Source organism: Oxyura jamaicensis, chromosome 2 (genome assembly GCF_011077185.1).
Source record: "Oxyura jamaicensis isolate SHBP4307 breed ruddy duck chromosome 2, BPBGC_Ojam_1.0, whole genome shotgun sequence".
NCBI lineage: Eukaryota > Metazoa > Chordata > Aves > Anseriformes > Anatidae > Oxyura > Oxyura jamaicensis.
The window spans coordinates 157,397,000-157,416,774 of NC_048894.1; the positions used below are offsets into that span (position 1 = coordinate 157,397,000).

The 19,775-nt window shown below is 60.6% G+C and overlaps 2 protein-coding genes across 2 annotated transcripts in view; both read right to left on the bottom strand.

Moving 5' to 3' along the window:
- Nucleotides 1–17,995, bottom strand: part of MAFA (MAF bZIP transcription factor A) — a 21,740-nt gene extending 3,745 nt beyond the window's left edge. The window contains exon 1 of the mRNA XM_035317837.1: nt 17,947–17,995. The gene's annotated coding sequence lies outside the window, so the exon portion shown is untranslated. The remainder of the gene's footprint in view (nt 1–17,946) is intronic.
- Nucleotides 4,026–19,775, bottom strand: part of ZC3H3 (zinc finger CCCH-type containing 3) — a gene marked incomplete at its 5' end in the record, with an annotated part of 106,724 nt that continues 90,974 nt past the window's right edge. The window contains 4 exons of the mRNA XM_035317232.1: nt 4,026–4,291; nt 4,385–4,465; nt 14,094–14,302; nt 14,920–15,095. Of these exons, the coding sequence (XP_035173123.1) occupies nt 4,260–4,291; nt 4,385–4,465; nt 14,094–14,302; nt 14,920–15,095 (498 nt within the window). The remainder of the gene's footprint in view (nt 4,292–4,384; nt 4,466–14,093; nt 14,303–14,919; nt 15,096–19,775) is intronic.

The window sequence follows — 19,775 nt, forward strand, 5'->3', positions numbered from 1 at the left end:
GGGGTGCCGGGGTGCTGGGGTGCCGGGGTGCTGGGGTGTCAGGGTGCCGGGGTGCTGGGGTGCCGGGGTGCCGGGGTGCTGGGGTGCCGGGGTGCCGGGGTGCCAGGGTGCTGAGCACCCTGCGGGACGTGGTCCTGGCCTGGCCCCGAGGCTCCGAGCCCTGCCACCTCGTGGCTGCCGAGGCTGCAGCACGGAGGGGACGAGGCCGGTTGGGGAGCAGCGGGGCCTGGATGGGGTCTGGAGGGTTTGGGGTCAGGGTGGGAACGGGCGCTGGGGGGGCGAGGGACGGGGGTCTCCGGGTCTCAGGGGCTCAGGGGAAACTGAGGCACGGGGCCGCCAGCACCCAAGCGGCCCAGCCTGACCCCAAGGCTCCGTCCCATGGGGTCCCCTCTATCCCACCCAGCACCCCACTACCTGTTCGGTCCCCTGGGGACCCGGTGACAATTTGCCCGGTTAGAAGCAGGGATAGTTTGGGCTGTATTCACGCAAAAAGGGGGTTTTCTTTTTTCTTTTCTTTTCTTTTTTTCCAGGGAAATGGAGAGGGAAGGACAAAAAACCCTTTATCCTGAAACAGCAGGGATAAAATCGGGGCCGTTTTCATTTCCCCCAGCTCCATCCGGAGGGGCTGGGTGCTTTTCAGCCCCTTCCCCATCCTCCTTCTATCAAAATAAAACAGAGGTGGGGGGGTGGAGGCTTTGTCCCCCCCCCCCCCGGGGGGGGGGGGGGGGGGGGCCCCCCCCCCCCCCGGGGGGGGGGGGGGGGGGGGCACAGATACAGGCAGAGGTGAGGCTGGAGAGGGCAAATCTGGGGGAAAACCCGAATCAAACCGAGCCAGGAAGCACCAAAAAAATAATCAATAAATATATACTTTTTTTGGTGGGGTGATTTTAACCACATTTTCTCCATTTCCCAGTAAAAAAAAATAATTAAAACGCCGCTCCTCCAGCTTGGGAAACGCAGGGAATGAAACCACGTGCGTGCCCCTCAACCTTCCGCTCCTAAAAAGGGGCAAAACACCCCCCAAAAATTGTAAGCAGATTTTGCAACCCAGCTGGGACCCCAAAGGCGGGGGGGGGGCACACCTGGAGGATGTGGGGACCCTGCGGGTGCCACCATCGCCCCGGGGCGCCCTTGGGACACCCCCTTGGGGCGCACCCAGGATTTTTGGGCTCCCTTCCCGCAGAAGCCGCCCGGCCCCGATCCGCCGTAGCAGCAGCAGCCGCCGGCGGTGGCCAAGAGCCACGAAGGGATTAGGGCCGGGCCGGGCTCCAAGCGGGGCCGTCGCTTGCCCTCCCCGGGGGTATTTTTAGCGGGGTACAGTGGCACGGCCGGGGGGGTGGAGGGACCTGTGGCATGTCCCTGTCCCCGTCCCTCCCCGCCACGCCGAGCACCTCGGTCATCTAAGTTGACTCGAGTGACATAACCAGGTTGGAGGCCGCGGGATGGCGGCGGGATGGCGTCACCCCCGTGCTTTTAGAGCAGCTCGGGCGATCCTTTCACCCTCGGAGCGGGGCTGGGAGCCTCGGTCCCGCACGGGTGCTGCCTCAGTTTCCCCGTCCCGCTGCTGGGCGTGAAAGCCGGGTGCTGGCCCCGGGTGCCCATCGTGGGGACAACGAGGTGGCCGTCCCCCGCCGGGGGAAGGGACGTGCCCGCCCTGCCTCACCGCACGGCCGGTGGCACCGTCACGGTGGCCGTCCCCTCGCACGGATCCGACCACTAGGGAGGATTAGAAATGGTCCCAGAGTGACCGTTTTTATCCCAGGGGGGACAAAACCGCCCAGAGCCGTGCCCCTGGGATGGGACAGGGGACGGTCACCCCGATGACGGGCAGAAAAGGGAACCCGAGGGCGATGCCCCCCCCCCCCCCCCCCGGCACCTGCTTCCCCGGCAGGGGACCAAGAGCTGTGCCAGCGGCCCTGGCCCACACGGGAGGGATTTCCAGGAAATGTTGACGGTGTGCCCTGCAGAAACACAGCCCCGCGTGCGGGTGTCCCCCCGGGGTCCCCCTCCGCAGCCAAGGCGCTGCTGTCCCCTGGGACTTGTCCCCGCCGGGGGGCTCTCGCCGAGCCTTTTCCATCGCTTAATTGTTCCGGCGCGAGGCTTTAATCCTCGTTAGCCTGCTCGGTAACGGGGCTGCAGCCTCGCGCCCCTGGGCTGAGGACGGTGCCGGAGCTGCCAAAGCTCTTTGGTCACTGTCACCCTTCGCCGGCCACCCCCGGGGACTTGGCAGCGCGGCCCCTCTGCCAGGACGAGCAGCGTCCTGCGGGGAACGAGGTGGGAGATTCGTGCCCGTTTCCCCCCCCCCCCGGCCACAAGGCTCCGCGATGCTGAACGAGCGAGCAGGCTTTCCAGGCAGGAACTCCTTTATTTAAATATCAAAACGCACAGGTTAATAAAAGACACGGAAGTAACAACGGGGGGGACGACGGCATCTTCGTTAAAAACAGCTCGGGGCCAGGAGGGCTCTGTACACACGCTGCCCGCCGCACCGGGGGGGGGGGGACACCGGGGGGGTGCTGGGGACACGGCCACCCCCCCCCAGCTCGCCTTCACGTGGCATTAAACCCCCTGGTTGCCCATAAGGAGGGGCCCAGGGAGGTGCCGGGCATTAATTAATAGGGCCCTTGGTGGCCTGCCATGCCCCGAGTCACCCCAGCCATGCGCCAGGCACTTGGGGCAAAACACGACCCCGGGGGGGGGGGGGGTGCTCTGCCTGCCATAAACCCCGTGACCCCACGAGGAACCAGGCAGGCTGGGGATGGGGTGACAACAACCCCCCCCGTCCGTGGGGTGCAGGCACCCAGCTCGCCCAGGGATGTGAACCCCCCCCTTTTGGGGCCGTGGGGGGGGATGAAAACGCAGCCGTCAGCCTTGCCGGAGCCGCGGGTGCAGCTGAGCCCCGCTGCGGCGCGGTGGCTTCGTCGCCCACCCCGCGGCCGAGCACACCTGGGTGCCAGCTCCCCCGGGGGACACCGAGCATCCCCGGCGCTCAGCCCTGTGCCCGTTGGAGCTGGCTCCGGGTTGGGAACGCCGAGGAGCTCTGCCAGCAGCAGGGTGAAGGGCGCTGCGCACGTCGGGAGCGAGCAAAAGGGGTTTGCAGCAAAAATGTTGGCACCCGAGGGCAGAGCCAGGCACCTGTCCCCATGGGCGCACAGCCCTGCCTTGTGCAGCCCTGCCTCTTCCCCAAAGGGCTCCTGGATCGAGTTTGCCCCCAGGGGGCTGCTATTTAGGGACAGTGGGCGGGTGAATCCTGCCTCTCTGTCCTCAAAACCGCACCCCAGAGGGGGAGCAGCATCCGCCACCCCGCCACCAACCTGAATTTGGGGTTGAAACGGAATCCACGGATGCAAAAAAACCACGGCCCCGGCAGCAAGCGGCCAGGAGGGGCTGAGATTCGCACAGCTCATCACACGGATGGTGTGGAGGAGCACCAAGGGCCGGGAGGAGCAGAGACACAGTGGCTGCTGCCGTGAGATATCGGATCCGTACCGCAGCCAGGACAACGTGCCCACGACACGCGGAGCAGCTGTGTTACCGGGGTTATTTCCTACCAGCCTGGAGCCTCGCTTTGCTCCCAAGACCCCAAAAGAGCTGGTTCGGGTCTTCCACAAGAGCAAAAACCCCGCAGGGACGGGGAGAGCCGGGGGTGCTGCGGGGGAGTTGGCCCGCGGCGACGGCCTGAGCTCAGCGCTGCTGCCGGCACGCGCTCAGCCTGGCACGTGGCTCCGCTCCAAGCACTCCTGAAGAGCAGGATGGATGCAGGTGGGCTCTCGGCGTGGAAAGGCTGAGCCACGCGGGGGCTTTACGCCCTGATCCCACCACGATGACTTGCGACCACCGGGCTCGTTGTCCCAAACGGAGCCGCTGACCTGGAGGCGGGCGCGTGGCCGTGGATGACCGCGGGGTGCTCGGGTCCCGCATCCGAGCAGCGCATCTCCGCTCTTCAGCCTTCCCCGGGGAGCCTTAAATAAACCACCTTAAAAGAGAATTTATTGGCAAATTAAAAAAAAAAACAAAAAGAAACAAACGAAAAAAAAACCCACAACTTCAGCAAAACCACCTCCCTGAGCGAACGCGGCCGCGGGACTGGGCGCCGCTCCTCCGCGCCGCCGCCGCCAGGCTCTCCGGTGAAACCAAATCCCAAAACTCAACGCAAGAAGCGGGGTGCCACGTCCCGGCACGGGGTCCTGAGGTAGGTGCCAGGCGATGAAGCCTGGCTTGGCGTTTCCTGAGCTGGTCGGCTGCGGCGGGGACAACGCTCACAGCCGGGGCTTGATCTGCAGCCGTTTGCCTGGAAGGAGGAAAGGAAAAAGGGTGGCACGCGTCCCACGGCGCCCCGGCTTCGTGCTCCAGCTCCGGAGGGGGGCAGCGGGGACAGTCTCACCTCTGCCACCCTCCTCCTGAGAGGCATTTTCGGAGTCCCGCAAGGCCGCCCGCGACGAGGTCTTTTTCCACTTGGTGCCACCTGGGAGAAAAAAAAAAAATAAAGGGGGGACAAATCGGGAGAACGTCATCGAGCTCCGCAGGAACCCGACCTCTCCCCCCTCAAAAGGCGGCCCAGAAACTCAGCCCGCAGCCAAAATTGGCTCCGGCGAGGACTTCACAGGCACGGCTCCGTGCTGGGCGCTGCTCCACCACTGCCCTGCCAGCCCAGCCTCGAGGACACGAGTGTCCCCTCGCGGTGCTCAGCCTGGTTGTGCTCCCCCCCCCCACCGTCCAGACATCCCCTTTGGTGGTGGCTGGGATGGAGCCTGCTGCTTCCCCAAACCCCTCTGAGCACCCTCAGCCCCCCAAAAGAGGCATGGGATGGAGGTGTGCGCAGGTCCCTTCCCATCACAGAACCCTGCATTGGTTGCGAAATCCCCAAGTTACGGGGGGAAAAAAAAGGCTAAATCTTCACAAGGTGTCACAACCTGCCCAGGCGCCCAGAGCACCCGCACGCGTCCGAGCTCGTCGCCGATTCCGAAGCAGCAGAGGGAAAAACAACCCAAAACCCACCCAGGGGGCTGGGGGAGGCTGCAGGGCCGATGGCTTTCGCGACCTGGCGGCGACGAGGCCGTGGCAAATCCATCGCCTCGAGGCCAGGAGGGTTTGGGGATTCGCTCGGTCTGCGCCGCCGGGAACGGCGCCCGGCGGAGAGTGCTGCTGCTGCCATCTAGCCGAGGGCGGCCGGACCCCGTCCCGCACCGACGACGCTCTCCAGCAGCTGGAGGACGCCGAGATTTGGGGGGGACGGAAAGCTCTGCCACCCGAGCAGTCCCTTCCAGGTGCTCTGGGCGAGGACTTTTTGCTGTTTCCGAGCGGGGTGGAGGTGGAGAAGGCGAGGCTTCCTCCCCGGGGGGATTTACGCCGCCGGTAAGCTCAGCTTCGGTTTTAACGGGGACTTTCCGCTCTCGGTTTCCAGCTGCTGCCCCGCTCCCGGAGGGAGTCCCCGGGTGCTGGGTTTCCCCCCGTTTCCCATCCGGCCCTTGGAAAAAGCATGGGAAGAAACCTCTTTTTGGGGTGATGCGAGGGACAGCTGGAAGCAAAGCGGCAACAAGGGACGGGAGCGGAGGAAAGCAAACGCTGCCTCCCCTTGCCGGCTGCGCCTACAGGGGGCCCAGAAGCCCCTACAAAGCCCAAACTCCACCGAGTTCCTTTCGCCCCGTGGACCGCGGTGGATGGCACCAAGTCCTCCTCCCTTTCCGCCACGATGCTTCCGGCAGGGTTGTTCCCGTTTTGCCTCCCTGCGGAGCTCACAGGGGTGGTTGAGGGCTCCCAGCCTCCGGCCGCAGCTTCCCCACGGGGAGGCGGGAGCGTGGTGGCCACGAGGGCGAGGAGAAGACCCCGAGATGAAGGCGGGAAGGAAAAAGAGGCAGGTTTCCCAAGAAAAGGGACCAAGGCGTGGTCGGCAGCGAGGTCTACCCGGAGAAGTCCCTTCTCGTTGGGGATTTCAGGAGGAGGAGATGGAGAGAACCCAGCCCAAACCTCACCCAGATGTTCTGGCCTCAGCTTGGAGAAAAAGCAGCACGCAACCGGCTCTGGTTTGACCCCCGTTAGTCTCTTTGGGCACCCAAGGCACCCTCGTTGCAGAAATCCTACAGAAGGGGTGGCCCCAAGCCGATCCTAGCACCGGGAAGCCCAGGAGCACCACGTCCCCTGGGCGGGGAAGCGTCAGGCCACGTCGGCGAGGCCTTTTCCCTTCTAAACTCGGGTAAACAAACTTGCCGGGAGTCTACGGCGCCGTGGCAGTGATACATAGCCCTGGAGCTAATTTATGTAAAACAAAGAGGGCTCATTTAGCACCTTTCCACCCTTAATACAACACCCATACATCAGAGGGCTGCAGAGCAGCCACGGCGGCCGCGGCCATCAGTCACCCTAATGCGGTTCGAGGAGCGGCGACGCGAAGCCACCCGCGCCCCGCCGAGCCTCCCGGGGCTCTCCCGATTTTCCAGGCGACCCCAGCGTCCCCCAGATCGGGGCCAGCAGAGCCATCGCGGCACGATAATCCCGCGGGGTTTGGCAGCCGAGGAGCGGAGCCCGCTGCCCGACCAGGCTGACAGGGGACCACCAGCATCTCCCCAACGCTGCCCCGCGAGGATTGCGGCCCCGATCCCAGGGGAACCCTACAAATGGCTCGATTTCCCCCCCAGGAATTGAGGAGGGGGGGGATTGAGGAGCCCAAAGAAACTTCATTAGCTCGTCGCCGTGCGAGCGGCACGAGAGCCCAGGCTCTGCAATTCAAAGCAAATATTGAAACGGAAGGAGGAATATAGATTTCTTCGGGGGGAGAGGGAAAAAAAAGAAGAAGAAACCAACACGAAGCTGATTTCTACATCGAGCGCAATTAACTCCCTGCCTCCTGCACGGGGCCGAGCTCGGATTTTCAACGTGTTCCTCCCAAAAAATCACCCCGAGGGTGGAAAGACGAGGCGGCGGTGAGGAATCAAAACCAGGGCGGGCTGTAAAAATCGCAGCCGGGGGAATCGGGGCCGGTCCCTCACCTCCGACTGCTCGTGGAAAGGGGCCGACCTCGCCGCGCCGTCGTCCCCCGCAAACCCAACTCCATTTTCTGCCTCTGCGCACGGCGGAGCCGGCAAATGGCGCGATCAATCTCGGGGCGCGTCCCGCGTTTCGGGAGCGACACAATCCATCTTCCAGGAACCCAGGTATATCATTTCTAGTTAGCGAAAGCCGGGCTAAGAAGCCCCTTTTTCATTACGATGATTGAACTGCTCCCGAGGAGAGGCGCGGGGCCAGGATCACGAGCCCTCCGCGCCGAGCCGAGCTGCTTTTGCTGAGCTTGTCAGCCTCGCCGGAGAATTAGGACTTCCAGCGCTCTTACTTCTGATGAAAATCAACATTTATTTTGCCTAAGCCTAAGAAGGTGTCAGGCAGACGGAGAAACTTGCCACTCTTCGCCGGGAGAAGGGAGTGAAAGGAGGAAATCTAATAGAAATATATTATCAAGTCCGAGGAGTGGACACGGCAGTAAATCACGCTTCAGGTGGCACCATTATATTTTTCAATAAAACCCGGCCTTCCCCCAGACGCATCCTCGCCGAGCGGCCCCAGCTGCACCCGCCAAGGGAAACAAAATCCGCTTCAGGCGGGCGCTGAGGGCAGGGGGGAGAAGGGACGGGGGAATTTCAGGGGGTTTAAAGGGACGCTGCCGGCGGGGAATCCCCCCCGGGATGGGGGACAAAAGGAGGCGGCTTTGCTCCCTGTCCCCAAATCCCCTCCACGACCATTGTTGAGTGCTGAAAAATGCTTTTTTGTTTTTTTTTTTTTTTTCCGATTTGTGAGGCTGGGAGCTGGGGCACGGAGCCAGCTTGGGGGGGAAAGGATGGCGGCAAGAGGTACCCTGCACCCACGGGGACCCACGAGGTGCCCAAATCCCGAAGCGATGGGCTGCGGGGAAGACGGAGAGCGCGGAAAAAGCTCGCCAGCAGCTTTCCAAATTCCTCCATCGAAGCCTGGCCACAAAGCTGGCCGTTGTAGGGATGCCTTCTCTCCAAGACCAGGCTAACGAGAGGGCTGCAATTAGCAGAAGAGCCTCGTTTCATCAGCCCCCCCAGCTACTCGCAGACGGGAGCGGCGGGGAGCGAAGGGGATGCTCAGGGCGCCGCGGCGCATCCCGGCACCTCCCTGGACAAGCCCAAGGACAAAAGCAGGGATAGAAAGGCCGGCAGCAAGGGCTAAGCCCCAGAATTTCCCACAAACCATTTTTCAGATGGAAAAAAAGCAGCTTGCTGGGGGGGCTTTGCTGGTTTCCCGGGGGGCGTCGGCAGCGCTCTCCAACTTTCCCCTCTCCTCCTCGCTTTTCGTCTTTCGCTAGGACGCGTAATCATCTGGCGGTTTGGGTACGCTCGGCTACGGGGGACATTCCTGCCAAGCTGGAGGAGATGGGATGGCATCATCTCATCGTCATCAAGGGTTCTTCCATCTCCAGCTTTCAGGTCATTAAATAATTCAGGGGGGGTGGGGGGTGACAGGGCGGCAGCCTGAACGGGAAGGGTCTTCAGAAGTCCTGAGGGAAGTCTGAAAGCCCTGGTCTCCAGACCCTCCATCCCAGCAGGATGAAACCCTAAAAAAACGGGTAGAAAATGAATATGGGAGGCTTTCGGTCCCGGAAAACAAATGAGACTTGGCAGGTCCGAGCCTCGCCTGCCAATCGATGGGGAAAGAGGATTGGAAACGTGCAGGCAGCGAGGTGCGGGCAGGGAGAGAATCAGAAAGGGTTTTTTTTTTTTTTTCACGTGTGGGACGAGAAAAGACAATTCTGATTCAGACGGAGAGCCCAATTAGAAAAAAAAAAAAGCCACGGCGCTCATCAGCTTTACTGGAAGTTTCAAATAAATTGGCCACTTTGCAAGAAGGGAATTAAATAAACATCAGTGAAGTTTCTTACCCTCGGACCTTCCGTCTCGGCTGCGTGTCCAGGACCAGGAGACGGATGCCTGAAGCCAGCACCCGGATAAAACAGGATGGATGAGAACAACCCAAGGCTGCGGGGGACCACCCTCAAATGTCCCCCCAAAACCCTCCATGGTTTTGGGGCCCCAAACCCAGCACCTGCTGGCTCGGGAGGAGGAGATGTGACTGCTAAGGACCCGAGCAGAGCCGGCACGTTACCGGGAAAGCCATCAGCCCTTGCCCTGCTCGAGGGATGGCTGCAGCTCGCTACCTGCAGCTCGATCCATTTGGCATGAGAAAAGCAATTAGGTTAGAGGTTTGTTAATTCAGTTATGAAAGAGTTTTGATGCTCTCTAATTAAACTGCCTGCCCGACGGGGCGTGCGTCGGCTCGGGGCTGGCTGGCGAGGGCCAGATGAGGAGCGGGAGAGCCGGGCGCGCGCAGCAGCACGGGCACGCCGCTCACCGTCACGGGGAAGATCTGCTAAGCGCCAGGAGAAGATCCGGGAAGGTCCCACGAAGGTCTGAGCTCCCCCTGAGCCTTGCTGGCTGGTAACCAGGAGACGAGCGGCAGCAGGAAGGAAGATGGGTTCTCCTGCTCGTGCTCAGCTCGCCGTCCGGACCCTCTTAAGTTATCCTAGCAGAGCAGAAGACCCCAGAGAAAGGAGGTGACGGGAAGGTTGATTTAAGAACGAGGTCAATCAAACGTTCCTAATTTCCTCTTCCTCTCCCGGCAGCCCCAGGCTTGCTGTCTGCAGGTGAGGATAAGAGCAGAAGACACCGCAGAGCTTCACAAACCCAGGCCACATCTGGGCTCGTCCCCGTCTCCTCGCCGCGCTGGAAGAACGAGGACATCGGGGCTTGGTGAGCTGCTACCTCTCCTCCCCTTAGCTTCTTCCCTTGGTATCATCTGTTGAGGATCTGGGAGCTCCCGTAAGTCCCACAAGCTCTCACCATGACCACCGAAGTGCCTCCAGCTGCTCCTGCCATCTTCAACCTTCTTCCCCGGGGGTTCCACATGGGGCACATCCCTGGCCACGTGTCCTTGGCTTCCCAACCAGCATTGGCGAGCCAGACCTCACCATGGAGGGGTTTCTGAAGCAGGAGGCTGGGCTTGGTCATCTCCTCGGGTCCTCCTGCGATCCTAAGGGCTGCTCTTGGACCTCAAAATGGCCCAGGGCTGCACAGGAAGGAAGAGACCTTGGTGACCCCTCACAGACCGGTAGCATCTTGGCGGGGACCGAGTGTGCTGCGGCTCCTGGCCCACGCCTTGCGTTGGGTCTGATCCTTCTCACGCTGATGCCAGCGAGAGAACTCCCCTCTGTTACACCACCCTTCCTTCCTCCTCCTCTCCGTGTGCCTTCCAGCATCTGCTCCAGCAGATCTTCATCACGGGGACCCATGGGGCACCCGGCGCTGCACCGCAACCCCTCCAGTGAGCTGACAGCACGTGGCATGCCGAGCGCGCCTGCCCCCCAAAATACGGAGAAGATGGCAGGTTGAGCCATCCCGTGGGGCCAAAACCTTTCCTCGGCTCTCCATCGGTCTCCTCACGGTGGATGACCCGGCCAGGTGCGTGCTTCACTGGCCGTGAGGTGTCCTGAGCCACCTCGCTGTCCATTATCCCGTGTCCCCGATTAGATGATCCACTGGTTTGAGTTTCTCGTTGAGTTTCTTGCCCCTGTGAGCACGGAACAAGCAGGGGTAGAGCAAAGATTTGGGGAGTTATTGCCACGCTTTGGGTGATGCCCCAAGACCAGCAGGTCCTCAGAAGTTAGGAGCCCCAAGAAAGAGCTCCTCTAACACCTGGAGCAGGTTTTGGGGAATACAGTAACTGAGTCTCCGGAGAGGACCGACAACAGTTGGCCATAACACCTCAAGGGAGACCCACCAGGAGCCAATCCTGCTCAGAAACGGGGTGCTGATGATGCAAGGAGCTGGGGAGGAGGGGTAGATAGAGGAGGAGCAGCAACTGGCAAGACCATGGGGAAGAGAAGCCTCCCTATCTTAGCAGGAGAGGCAGAGCCCGTTTTGGGAGGTGATCCCACCCAAAGAGGCCATGGAGGTGGCCCCAAACCAAAGAAGAAGGCACAGAAGCAGACCAGATGTACAGCCACTGCCCCATCACTTCCCCACGGCCTAGGTCCTTCCAAAAAGGGGTGATGACCCCCACCAGGAGATCCAAGACCTCTCTGCGCCGCCACCAGCCAGGACTCAGATCCCCAGAGAAATCCTGGAGGCAACTGGGATGGAAGAGAGAGAACCGGTTGTTGGGTTTTTGTTGTTTTGTTTCGTTTTGTGTTTTTTTTTTGGCCAAAGAACTGTTTTTGGTGGTTTTTTTTTGGCCGAGGAAGACTTCGGTTACCTAAAGGTAGTTGCAGGTGGAGCAGGACCCTCGGTGGAGGTTCCCAAGGAATAATGGATGGATACAAGCAACGGCATAAAAATTGTTTCCCTAGATAAACAAAAGGCTTCGGCTTCATCATGAAGAAGTCCAAGTTCAGCGCTAAGGCGTGCAATAAATGTTCCATTAGCGGTGATTTTCGGGGCTTTGCTGGCGCTGTAAAAACCTCTTTGATATCTACGTAGCGCACCTGGAGCCCTCAGGGTCCCCAGTACAGAAAGACGGGGACGTAGCGGAACAAGTGGAGGCCACCAAGATGGTTGGACCACGAGGAGATGCTTGGGACAACGCTAAAATTTGGTATTTTATCCAGGATAACAGATAACCAGACCCTGCCAAGAGGAGGAAATGGCTTGGTCCTGCTGAGGTCAACGTTGGCAGGATGCTGGCTCCCTGGGACGTCCTCGTTGCACCCGAGCCTTCCATCACCAGCCCCGCAGATGCTTTCTGTAGGGTTTCAGGGCATCTTCTGCCACGTCAACCCAAAGGGTTGGTCCTCATCTGCCTCGTCCAGCGGCCAAAACGCAGAGCTTTGGAACAAACAACCCGCGCCGGCAAGAGGAGCGTTGAAGGCGAAGGTGCAGGTGGTGGAGACCCTCCACAAGGCTTCCCACCACGAGGACCTGCATGGGGAGACTGGCCCCAAACGTGGGCTGGGAGCAGGAGGTGTTCAAACCGGGGTCCAGCCCCACGGGGTCGCAGCACGGCGAAGCGGCATCGGGTTCGTCCCCGGCGGCAGCGAGCACGGCGCGGGTTCGGGCGGGGAGGGGCGGCCGGGGAGGGGAGGGATAGGATTTGTGTTTTCAAAGTTATTCCTCCAGAAGTGAAAGCTGTAAACAAAACTGGAAGCTCTGCACCTCGATGAATTCCTCCGAAGCCAAAGCTGTTTGAGCGTGCTCAGCGGAGCCGTTAAAAAAGACTGTAGCGAGCATCTTCCATTAACGTTACGACCGTGAAATATGACAATAAAATGATAGCCGTATGGTCGCAAATTTGCAGCCCGCCGAGTTGCTAGGGGTTTATCGTCACTCAAACGTGCAGAGAGCTGTAAAATGTTTACAGAAAGGGTCGTTTGCAGCTATAAAATCCTCTTTTCTCTCCTAAACAAGGCTGAGTGGAGCCATTTACAAACCCCTGAATGTTCATCGGGGGAGAGGGGAACATCTGTTCTCTCCAGGAGTTTTCAGTGATCTTCTCGAACAAATTAACTAAAATGGGTGCTTTCTAATTAAATTAGCACTCGATTGGAATGGTTTGCATTGGTGCGCTCGCTGACAATTAGCGCGGGGAGGCCAGTTAGGCTCCGGCGCAGGCTATTTAACTGGGAGGTGAAATATGGAGGAGCCCATTACCTGCACCACGCTCGCGCTCCCTCCGCCTCTGCCCTGAGAACGGAACGTGACGAAGGATGGGGAGGCGCCAAGAGATGTCCAGGAGCTCGTCCCAGGCACCAGGGTCTCCATCCGCGGAGCCACGGTGGGTCTGTCCCCATGCGGGGACAGCATCGAGCTCAGCACCACCTCCCTCCTTTCCCACCCCCTTTTTATACATCCCAAGGCTGCAGACACACGCTGAGACCCCGTAAGACCACAGTGAGCCTGTTGCCCAGAGCAGGACCCTAAAAGTCATCCCCAGACACCAGCTCCGCCAGCACCTTCCCTCCTGCACGTGCAGCCGGTACTTTCCTCCTTTCCTCCCGTATTTTCCGGTACGAAAAGGGCATTTTCTGAAATTGTGGCCGTTTAACCAAGCAATTCAGCTCACTCCGTAATAATAACCTGTCCTCCTCCTGATTTCCTGCCCCACCAATTTGTGCGTCACCCCTTCAGGGTCTGCAAGCAGGAACTGCACATTAGCGCCGTGCTCCCTGTTACGGGCAGAGCTGCCCCTCTGGCTGGGCGCAGCGGGGAGGGCACGGATCCCCAGACCGCATCGCGGACACCAGCTGATACCTAGAGCCACGTGAGGACCCAAACGTGCCCTGACTCCTGGCATTAAAGGTGATTTGGGCACTGTGAATCACCCGGGTCCTTTAGCAGCACCAGCAGCCTCATCCTGCGCCCTCCTGGGGTGACCAGGGTGAAACCTGTTGGTGGCCAGGGCTCCTTTTGTCCCATTACGTTGTCGCTTTCCCCTTTGTGTTTTAGGATGAGCCTTTCATCACTAAACCCATCCCAGCACCGGGCCGAGGCAAACCTGGGTGCCCGGCAGCATCCTCACACCTGCTCCCGCACCGACCGCGCGCGATCGCTGCACCCCCCTTGGCAGGGAAACTGCTTCATCGTCAGCAACTCCTTCCCTGCTTTCCTTTCCCTTGGCTCCTCCAGTCTCTGCCTCCCCGTTGCCTCGTGTCCTTCCCGTCCCCGGGGCAAAGGCACGGAGGGACGCGCGCCCAAATCGCCTACCTGTCAGCCCTGCAGAGCCCCCAACCTTCCCGGGGTCCCTGTCCCGAACCAACAGCTTTTGCTCGTCCCTCCCAGCCTCTGCTTTGGAACCCGTCACCGTTGGGATTTTCCCGACGGGGGCTGAATTAGGAGAGCAGGGACCGAGGAACGTGTTGGGAAAAGCAGAAAGACAGCACACCTCTGCTGGGAGGCGTGCCAGCGCTGCGCGGAGACACGAAGGCATTTGCTCACCCGAAAATTGCATTTTCTCGTGGAGGTCCAGAGACCAGAGCCTTCTGCGGGTCCAGCAGCAGGGCACAGGGGCTAACAGCAGGGAAAATCCCTCCCGCTCACCCTCAGCGGCGAACCGGGGCAGCGCAGAGCAAAACCAGCCCCAGGGCTTCCTACCTGGCTCGTCACCCGGCTCGTCCTCGTCCCTCTCCACTTTGCAGCCCTCGTCCCCGGGGGAGGACAAAGACAGGAGGGAGATGAAGGAGGGCAGCTTCTGCAGCCGGCTGCTTTGCGAGGCGTCCGCCTCTCTCCAAAACTTCGCGTCCTGCTCCGCGCCGGAGGGGCCGGGCAATTCCCCGTCGTCGCACGGCTGAGCCGGGTCGTTCCTGGAGGAGGGAGATGCAAAAATGAATCGCGAAGAAGAAACGATCTCTTGGCAGTCTCACGTGCATGGGGAGAAGCTGAGGTGAGCCGCCGGGTACGTGGAGGCTCTCTGGGCTCCATCCCGGGCTGCCCTTTGTCTCCGATTTCCTGCGAGCCCAGCTAACGTGACAGTTGGGCTTGCTCGACAGCTCTGGTGACGGCGCTAATAAAGGCAAAACCTCCCGGGCAGCTTTCAAACGCTGCGAGCTGGCCAGGGCCGTGCTCCCTTCCCCGTGCAGGATGCCAGGAGCCGAGGCGGGGACGGGCGCGGGATGCCCCGCGCTCATGCCTCCTTACCTAAAAAGAGCAAGGAGCTATTTTACACCTCATTCACACGCGGGGGACGTGAGCTGGGTGTCATTCCGAGGCTCTTCTGTCACCCGCGATAAGCCCAGAGCCTGCCCAACGCTCGTCCCCTCCGCGACCGTACAAGGCAGGGCTGGGACGGGGACGGGGACTTGGCAGCACCTTTCCAAGTGCCACCCAGGCTCCGACAGCACGAACATCTCACGGGGCACGAGACGCAGGCAATCCCCCCCTTCCCCCCCCAAAATCCCCAAATCTTCTGCTCCTTTCCTACCTGCCCGTCTCCTCGCACAGCCGCCTGCACTTGGAGGGGGGGTCCCCGTCGCTGGCAGCGCTGTCCCCTCGGGGCTGACGCTTCTTCTGCGGGTGCAGCAGCTTGCAGCGGGCGCCCCGGGGGCAGACACCTTTCTTGGCGAAGTCCGGGCAAACCAGGGTGTGCTTCTTCTTGCACTGCCGGGGAAAAAAAAAAAAAGACGGAGATGTCGGGAAGCGAAGCGACGCGGCCCTCCCGAAATCCCCGCGAGCGGCGGGAGGTCTGCAGCACTCCCCAGGATCCGGGGCCTTTTGGGCACTTTTTGGCAGTGGGAAAGGATTTGAAGGGATGCCGGCAGGGCAGGCGAGACGCCTCCGTGTGTGATTTCAGCCCCGAGACGCCCAGGGAACCCAACCCCACCACGGATGCTCCCCTCCGTCCCACCCGGTGTGAGCATTTTGGCTCTTGTAGGGCAGCACAGGACGCACAGCACGCTGTGCCACCGCAGCGGGACAAATCCCCAAGCCCCCACGGTGCACAAAGGGTTTGCAACACCAGCAAACACCGACTGGTTTCGCCTTTTCCAGGAGCAACGATGCAGCCCCTTGTTTCTCCGCGTGGCTGCTGTCTCACCTGAACGCCCACACCGCAAAACCTCCTCGCTCCCGGGCAGCGCAGACGCCAAAATCTGGCCCGGGTTTGGGGGAAAGCGGACAAATCCACGGGCAGAGAAACACGGCGAGGGTTTGCAGCGCAAAATCACGGGGTCGCGAGGCCCCTGCCCTTTTGATACCCCCAAAGTGAAGCCGTTTGGGAGCAGCCCCCCTGCGGTGACCTCGGGGACGTGACGGCAGCCCCGCTGAGCCGCCGGAGCGGTGGCAGAGCGAGGGGTCCCCGCTCGAAAGGGCAGCGGGGCCGGCAGCTCGGCGGCCCCGGGGGAACGCTGAGGTCGGAGCTCGTCTGCTGGAGGCCGGGGAGGTCGCCAACGCGGCAGGAGGGCCGGGGATCCGGACAGCCACACGGACACCGGCTCTGCGGGGGTGCAAGAACCGGGGAAAAGCCCAGCAGGGTTCAGGCCAGACAGGGAAAATTCATAAAAAAACATCTCCCCGCGCTTCCCTCCTGGATTTCAATGAGCTGCCATGAGGTTCCAGCAAGTAAATCTAAAACCCAATGCGTAACTTCAAAAAGCTCCGGCTGCCGAAGTTGTGGACCAAGAGTAAGAGCTTGGAAAAGGCCCCAAGAGGACATTTTGGGTCATTCTTCCCCAAAATATTAGGATCTGAGAGCAAAGCCCTCAACCTGAGAAGTGCTTTGAAGGCGCACGGCGCTAAATCCTCGCCGTGAGCAGCACCCAAGCAGCGGTTCTGTCTGTGCTCTGCTTGTCCAGAGGGTTACCTCCGCCCAAGGATGCGAAATCCTCTCCCGTACGGCGACATCCAACGCAAAACCAGACGTGGGAAGGAGAAGGGCAGGGAGAAGGAGCCCCCGCCTCCAAGGGCCGCGTGGGTGCGCCACCCGAGCACTTGGCACTGCTGCCCCTACACCGAGGGACGACGGGGAACAGCACGGGTTTGGGGAAAAGCCAGCAAACGTGGTTGTTTTGTCCCGTATCAGCTTGGAGGGGCCGAGGGACGGTGCCACATCCCCGGCTGGGTGACACGTGCGTCCCCACCCCCGTTACAGCCTTGCGGTGGGAGCGGGACCCGCCGCATCCCCAGCTGGCCGCTGGCTCCCCCGGCGAACGGAGACTTAATGTTAAGAAAACAAACCGCCCGCCACTAATTCGGGTCCCCGGCTCGGTTTTCTAAGGACTTTTCCGCGCCGCTCGCCGTGCCAACACGCTCTCACGCTGGCCCTGCTGGCTGTCCGTCCGTCACCGTCCGTCACCATCGGGTCGGGGCTGCACGGAGAGGCAGGGACCTGCTTGCAGCTCGCTGGGTCCTGGGGAGGCAGCTCCTCGGCTCCGGGCTCAGAGCAGAGGGTGGAAAAGCCCCCTCTATTTATTTACGGGAGGGAAGGGGCAGCTCTTTTCCTCGTGCCCCCCCCTCCCCGTGCCTTAAAGGCAGGCGAAGGTGAGGGTTGGGGTTGCTGTAAAGCCGCTCGCCGCGTGTCGGCCGGGGTGAAGCAGCGCTGGGGCTGCGGGGTGGCAGGAGCCACCCGATCCCTTCCACCTGTCGGGGCGGCTAATTATACCCCGCGGGACCCCCGCCAACGGGCAGGTTGGGCCGTAAAAAAAAAGCATCTGGCTCCTTTCTTCAGGCCAGAGAAAACCCGCAGCACCCCCAAAACGCTCCCCGGGGAGAAAGCCAGCGGCTGCGTCGGGCGCCCGGGTGATGCCAGCACGGTGGGGACACCCCACGGAGCGGAGTCACCCCATGGAGCAGGGATGGGGATGAGCCCCGGGGGGGGGGCTTCTGCTGTTCCCCCCCCCCCCCCCCCCCTCCTTCCACCTCCCTGCTCTGGGGTTTCTCCCACAGCCTGCAGCAGCGGTGCCCGACCATGGCACGGTGCCCGCTGGCAGCCCCGTGGCCGGGACTCCTCCCTGGCTGCCAAGGAGCCCTGGGTGAAATTCGAGGTGCTGCTCAGCACCCAAAAAGCCTTAAATGGCCCCTGGCCCCATCACACAGCGGGAAGGGGTCGGGCACAAGGGTATCTGCAGAGCGCTGCCTTCTTTAGCCCGGACCTGGCAAAGGAAGAGGCAGCAACTGGCAGGGCCGGTGGAAGATCCTCGCTCAGCCCCGGGAACGCCGTTAATGAACATTTTCCATCACCGACCTTGGCAGGAGGCTGGGGAGGGCGGGAGGGAGGTGAAGCTGGGTTACTGGGCCGACCGGCGAGCGCCCGCTGACCCCATGGGGGGAGCAGTGGTCCCGTCCAGCTTGGCATTCCCGGCTCCGCTCCACCAGCGGGCCCGCCCAGGTTGAACTTCTCAAATATCTCCGGGCTCGTCTCGCGCCCTCCGCTCGAGCCCTTCTGTTCCAGTGCCAGGGGACAGCAGGTGACACGGGGAACGGCGGCTGGACGAGAGAGCAAACCACTGGAGCATCCTCGTCCTGTTCTTCCCATCCCCTTGGGCTCGTGTCCTTCTCTCCAGACACAAGAGTGCGGCTCCTCGCTGGAAATGTGTGCAGGGGAAATTTAGCCAACACATGGAGCGGTGCTCGCGCCGTTTCGTCTCCAAGCTGCAAACAGCCCAAACCAAGGCTTTTTGATGCTGTTTTATGGTTTCTTCCTGGCAGCAAAATGCTGTCAGGGAAGTAAGGAACTCCTAGAGATGGAGGCTCTCTAGGATTTTGGATCTGTCTGCTCCCTAGGACCTACCATGATATGAACAGGACTGTGGACGTGGGTCGCTAACATCCATCCAGGCACAGCACGAAGAGGTGCTCAGAGGGACACCCATCCCAAAGCCAAGCTGCTGAACCTGCCCCATGGTATCCGCAGGGGCAAAACTGCCTCTGGAGCAAGAATGGGATGGCATTTTGGGCTCAGTGAGCATCTGCAGGACAGGCTGTCCTGCAGCATCCTCCCCAATGCTCTCCCTTCTGCATCTGCTCAGGCTTGCCCGGCGCAGGGACTTTTTCAGCAGACAGGTCCTGTTACCGGCCAGATCCCTCCTTCTGCCGAAGCCCAAACGGGAAACAAAACAAATGAAAGAACTGTGCAAAGAAAAGAATTCGCATAATGAACTTGAAAAGCTGCAAACTCCCCCTCCTGACCAGCAGCAGCGTCGTGGTCCCAGTTAACGTCGGGCAGTGGATCTGGAAACAGAGCACGAGCTGGCAGGAGCTGAGATCAGCGAGGCAAAGCATCACGGGATCCATTAGCAGAAGCCGACACTTGCGCTCGCGGTTTCCAAGCCAGTGGTCCTTGTTTTGGAAAAAGTCTTTGTTTTGGAAAAAAAAAAAGGAAGGAAGAGCTTGAAATCTGCAGCCACTCGATGCCCCGGGAGTTCGGTGACACCGCTTGAAGGGTGACAACAGCACTTGACAAACTGCCCCGCGAAGCGCCGCAGCCCGGAGCAGCCGTTTGTGCCGCGGCCCTTGGCAGGCTCCGTGTAATTGGAATTTTCCATGTAGCAAAATGATGTCAAAGAGCAGTTAACCTCCCCGGCGTGAGTGCACGCGACAGCTCCGAGCAGGAGCCCGAGTACTGTAATTGAGCATTTCCAATGCTTTTCCTTTTTTAAATTTAATTCTCTCTCTTCCCTTGGGAAGTGTTGCCGTCCAGTGCCACCACTCGCTCCCAGCTCCCTGCTCGGAGCCGCAACAAGCAGAGGTTGGATTTTCCAGGGTTGGCTTTTGTCCGGGTCCTGGATCAACCTGGAGGACAGCCACACGGCTCTGATGATGCTCTCTGACATTATAAGTCCCAATATAAATAAAAGTAACAGAGCAAGCCTAGAAGATAGAGGAAAACTGGCCAGTAGCAGCAAACACCTTCGCCCTACTCCAACCCCAAAGCAGCAAGGGCTGGTAGAGACACGGTGAAAGCGAAGCCATGGATGTAAGGAGGAAGGGGAATCCCAGCTGAAAAGCAAAGACCTGCAAAGACCAGCAAGGACACCCACATGAGAATGCCTTCAGCATTTAATCCTTTCCCTGCTGCTTTGCTGAACTTGTTCATTTCCATCAGAGCCCCCTGACAATCTCATCCTTCGTATCTCAAAGTCACGATGGAGCCAGTTTCATACAGAGAACCTACCAATGTTTGACATGGAGAGCCCCTAACCCCTCCATTACCAACCCCAAATCTTTACCGTTGGGGATGTAGCAAGCCAAACACCCACCGTAGATCCCCTACAATGGGGTTTGCATCGTGAACAGCCTTTCAGGTGGCCCGAGGAAACAGCTCACGGGACACAGAGACCATCC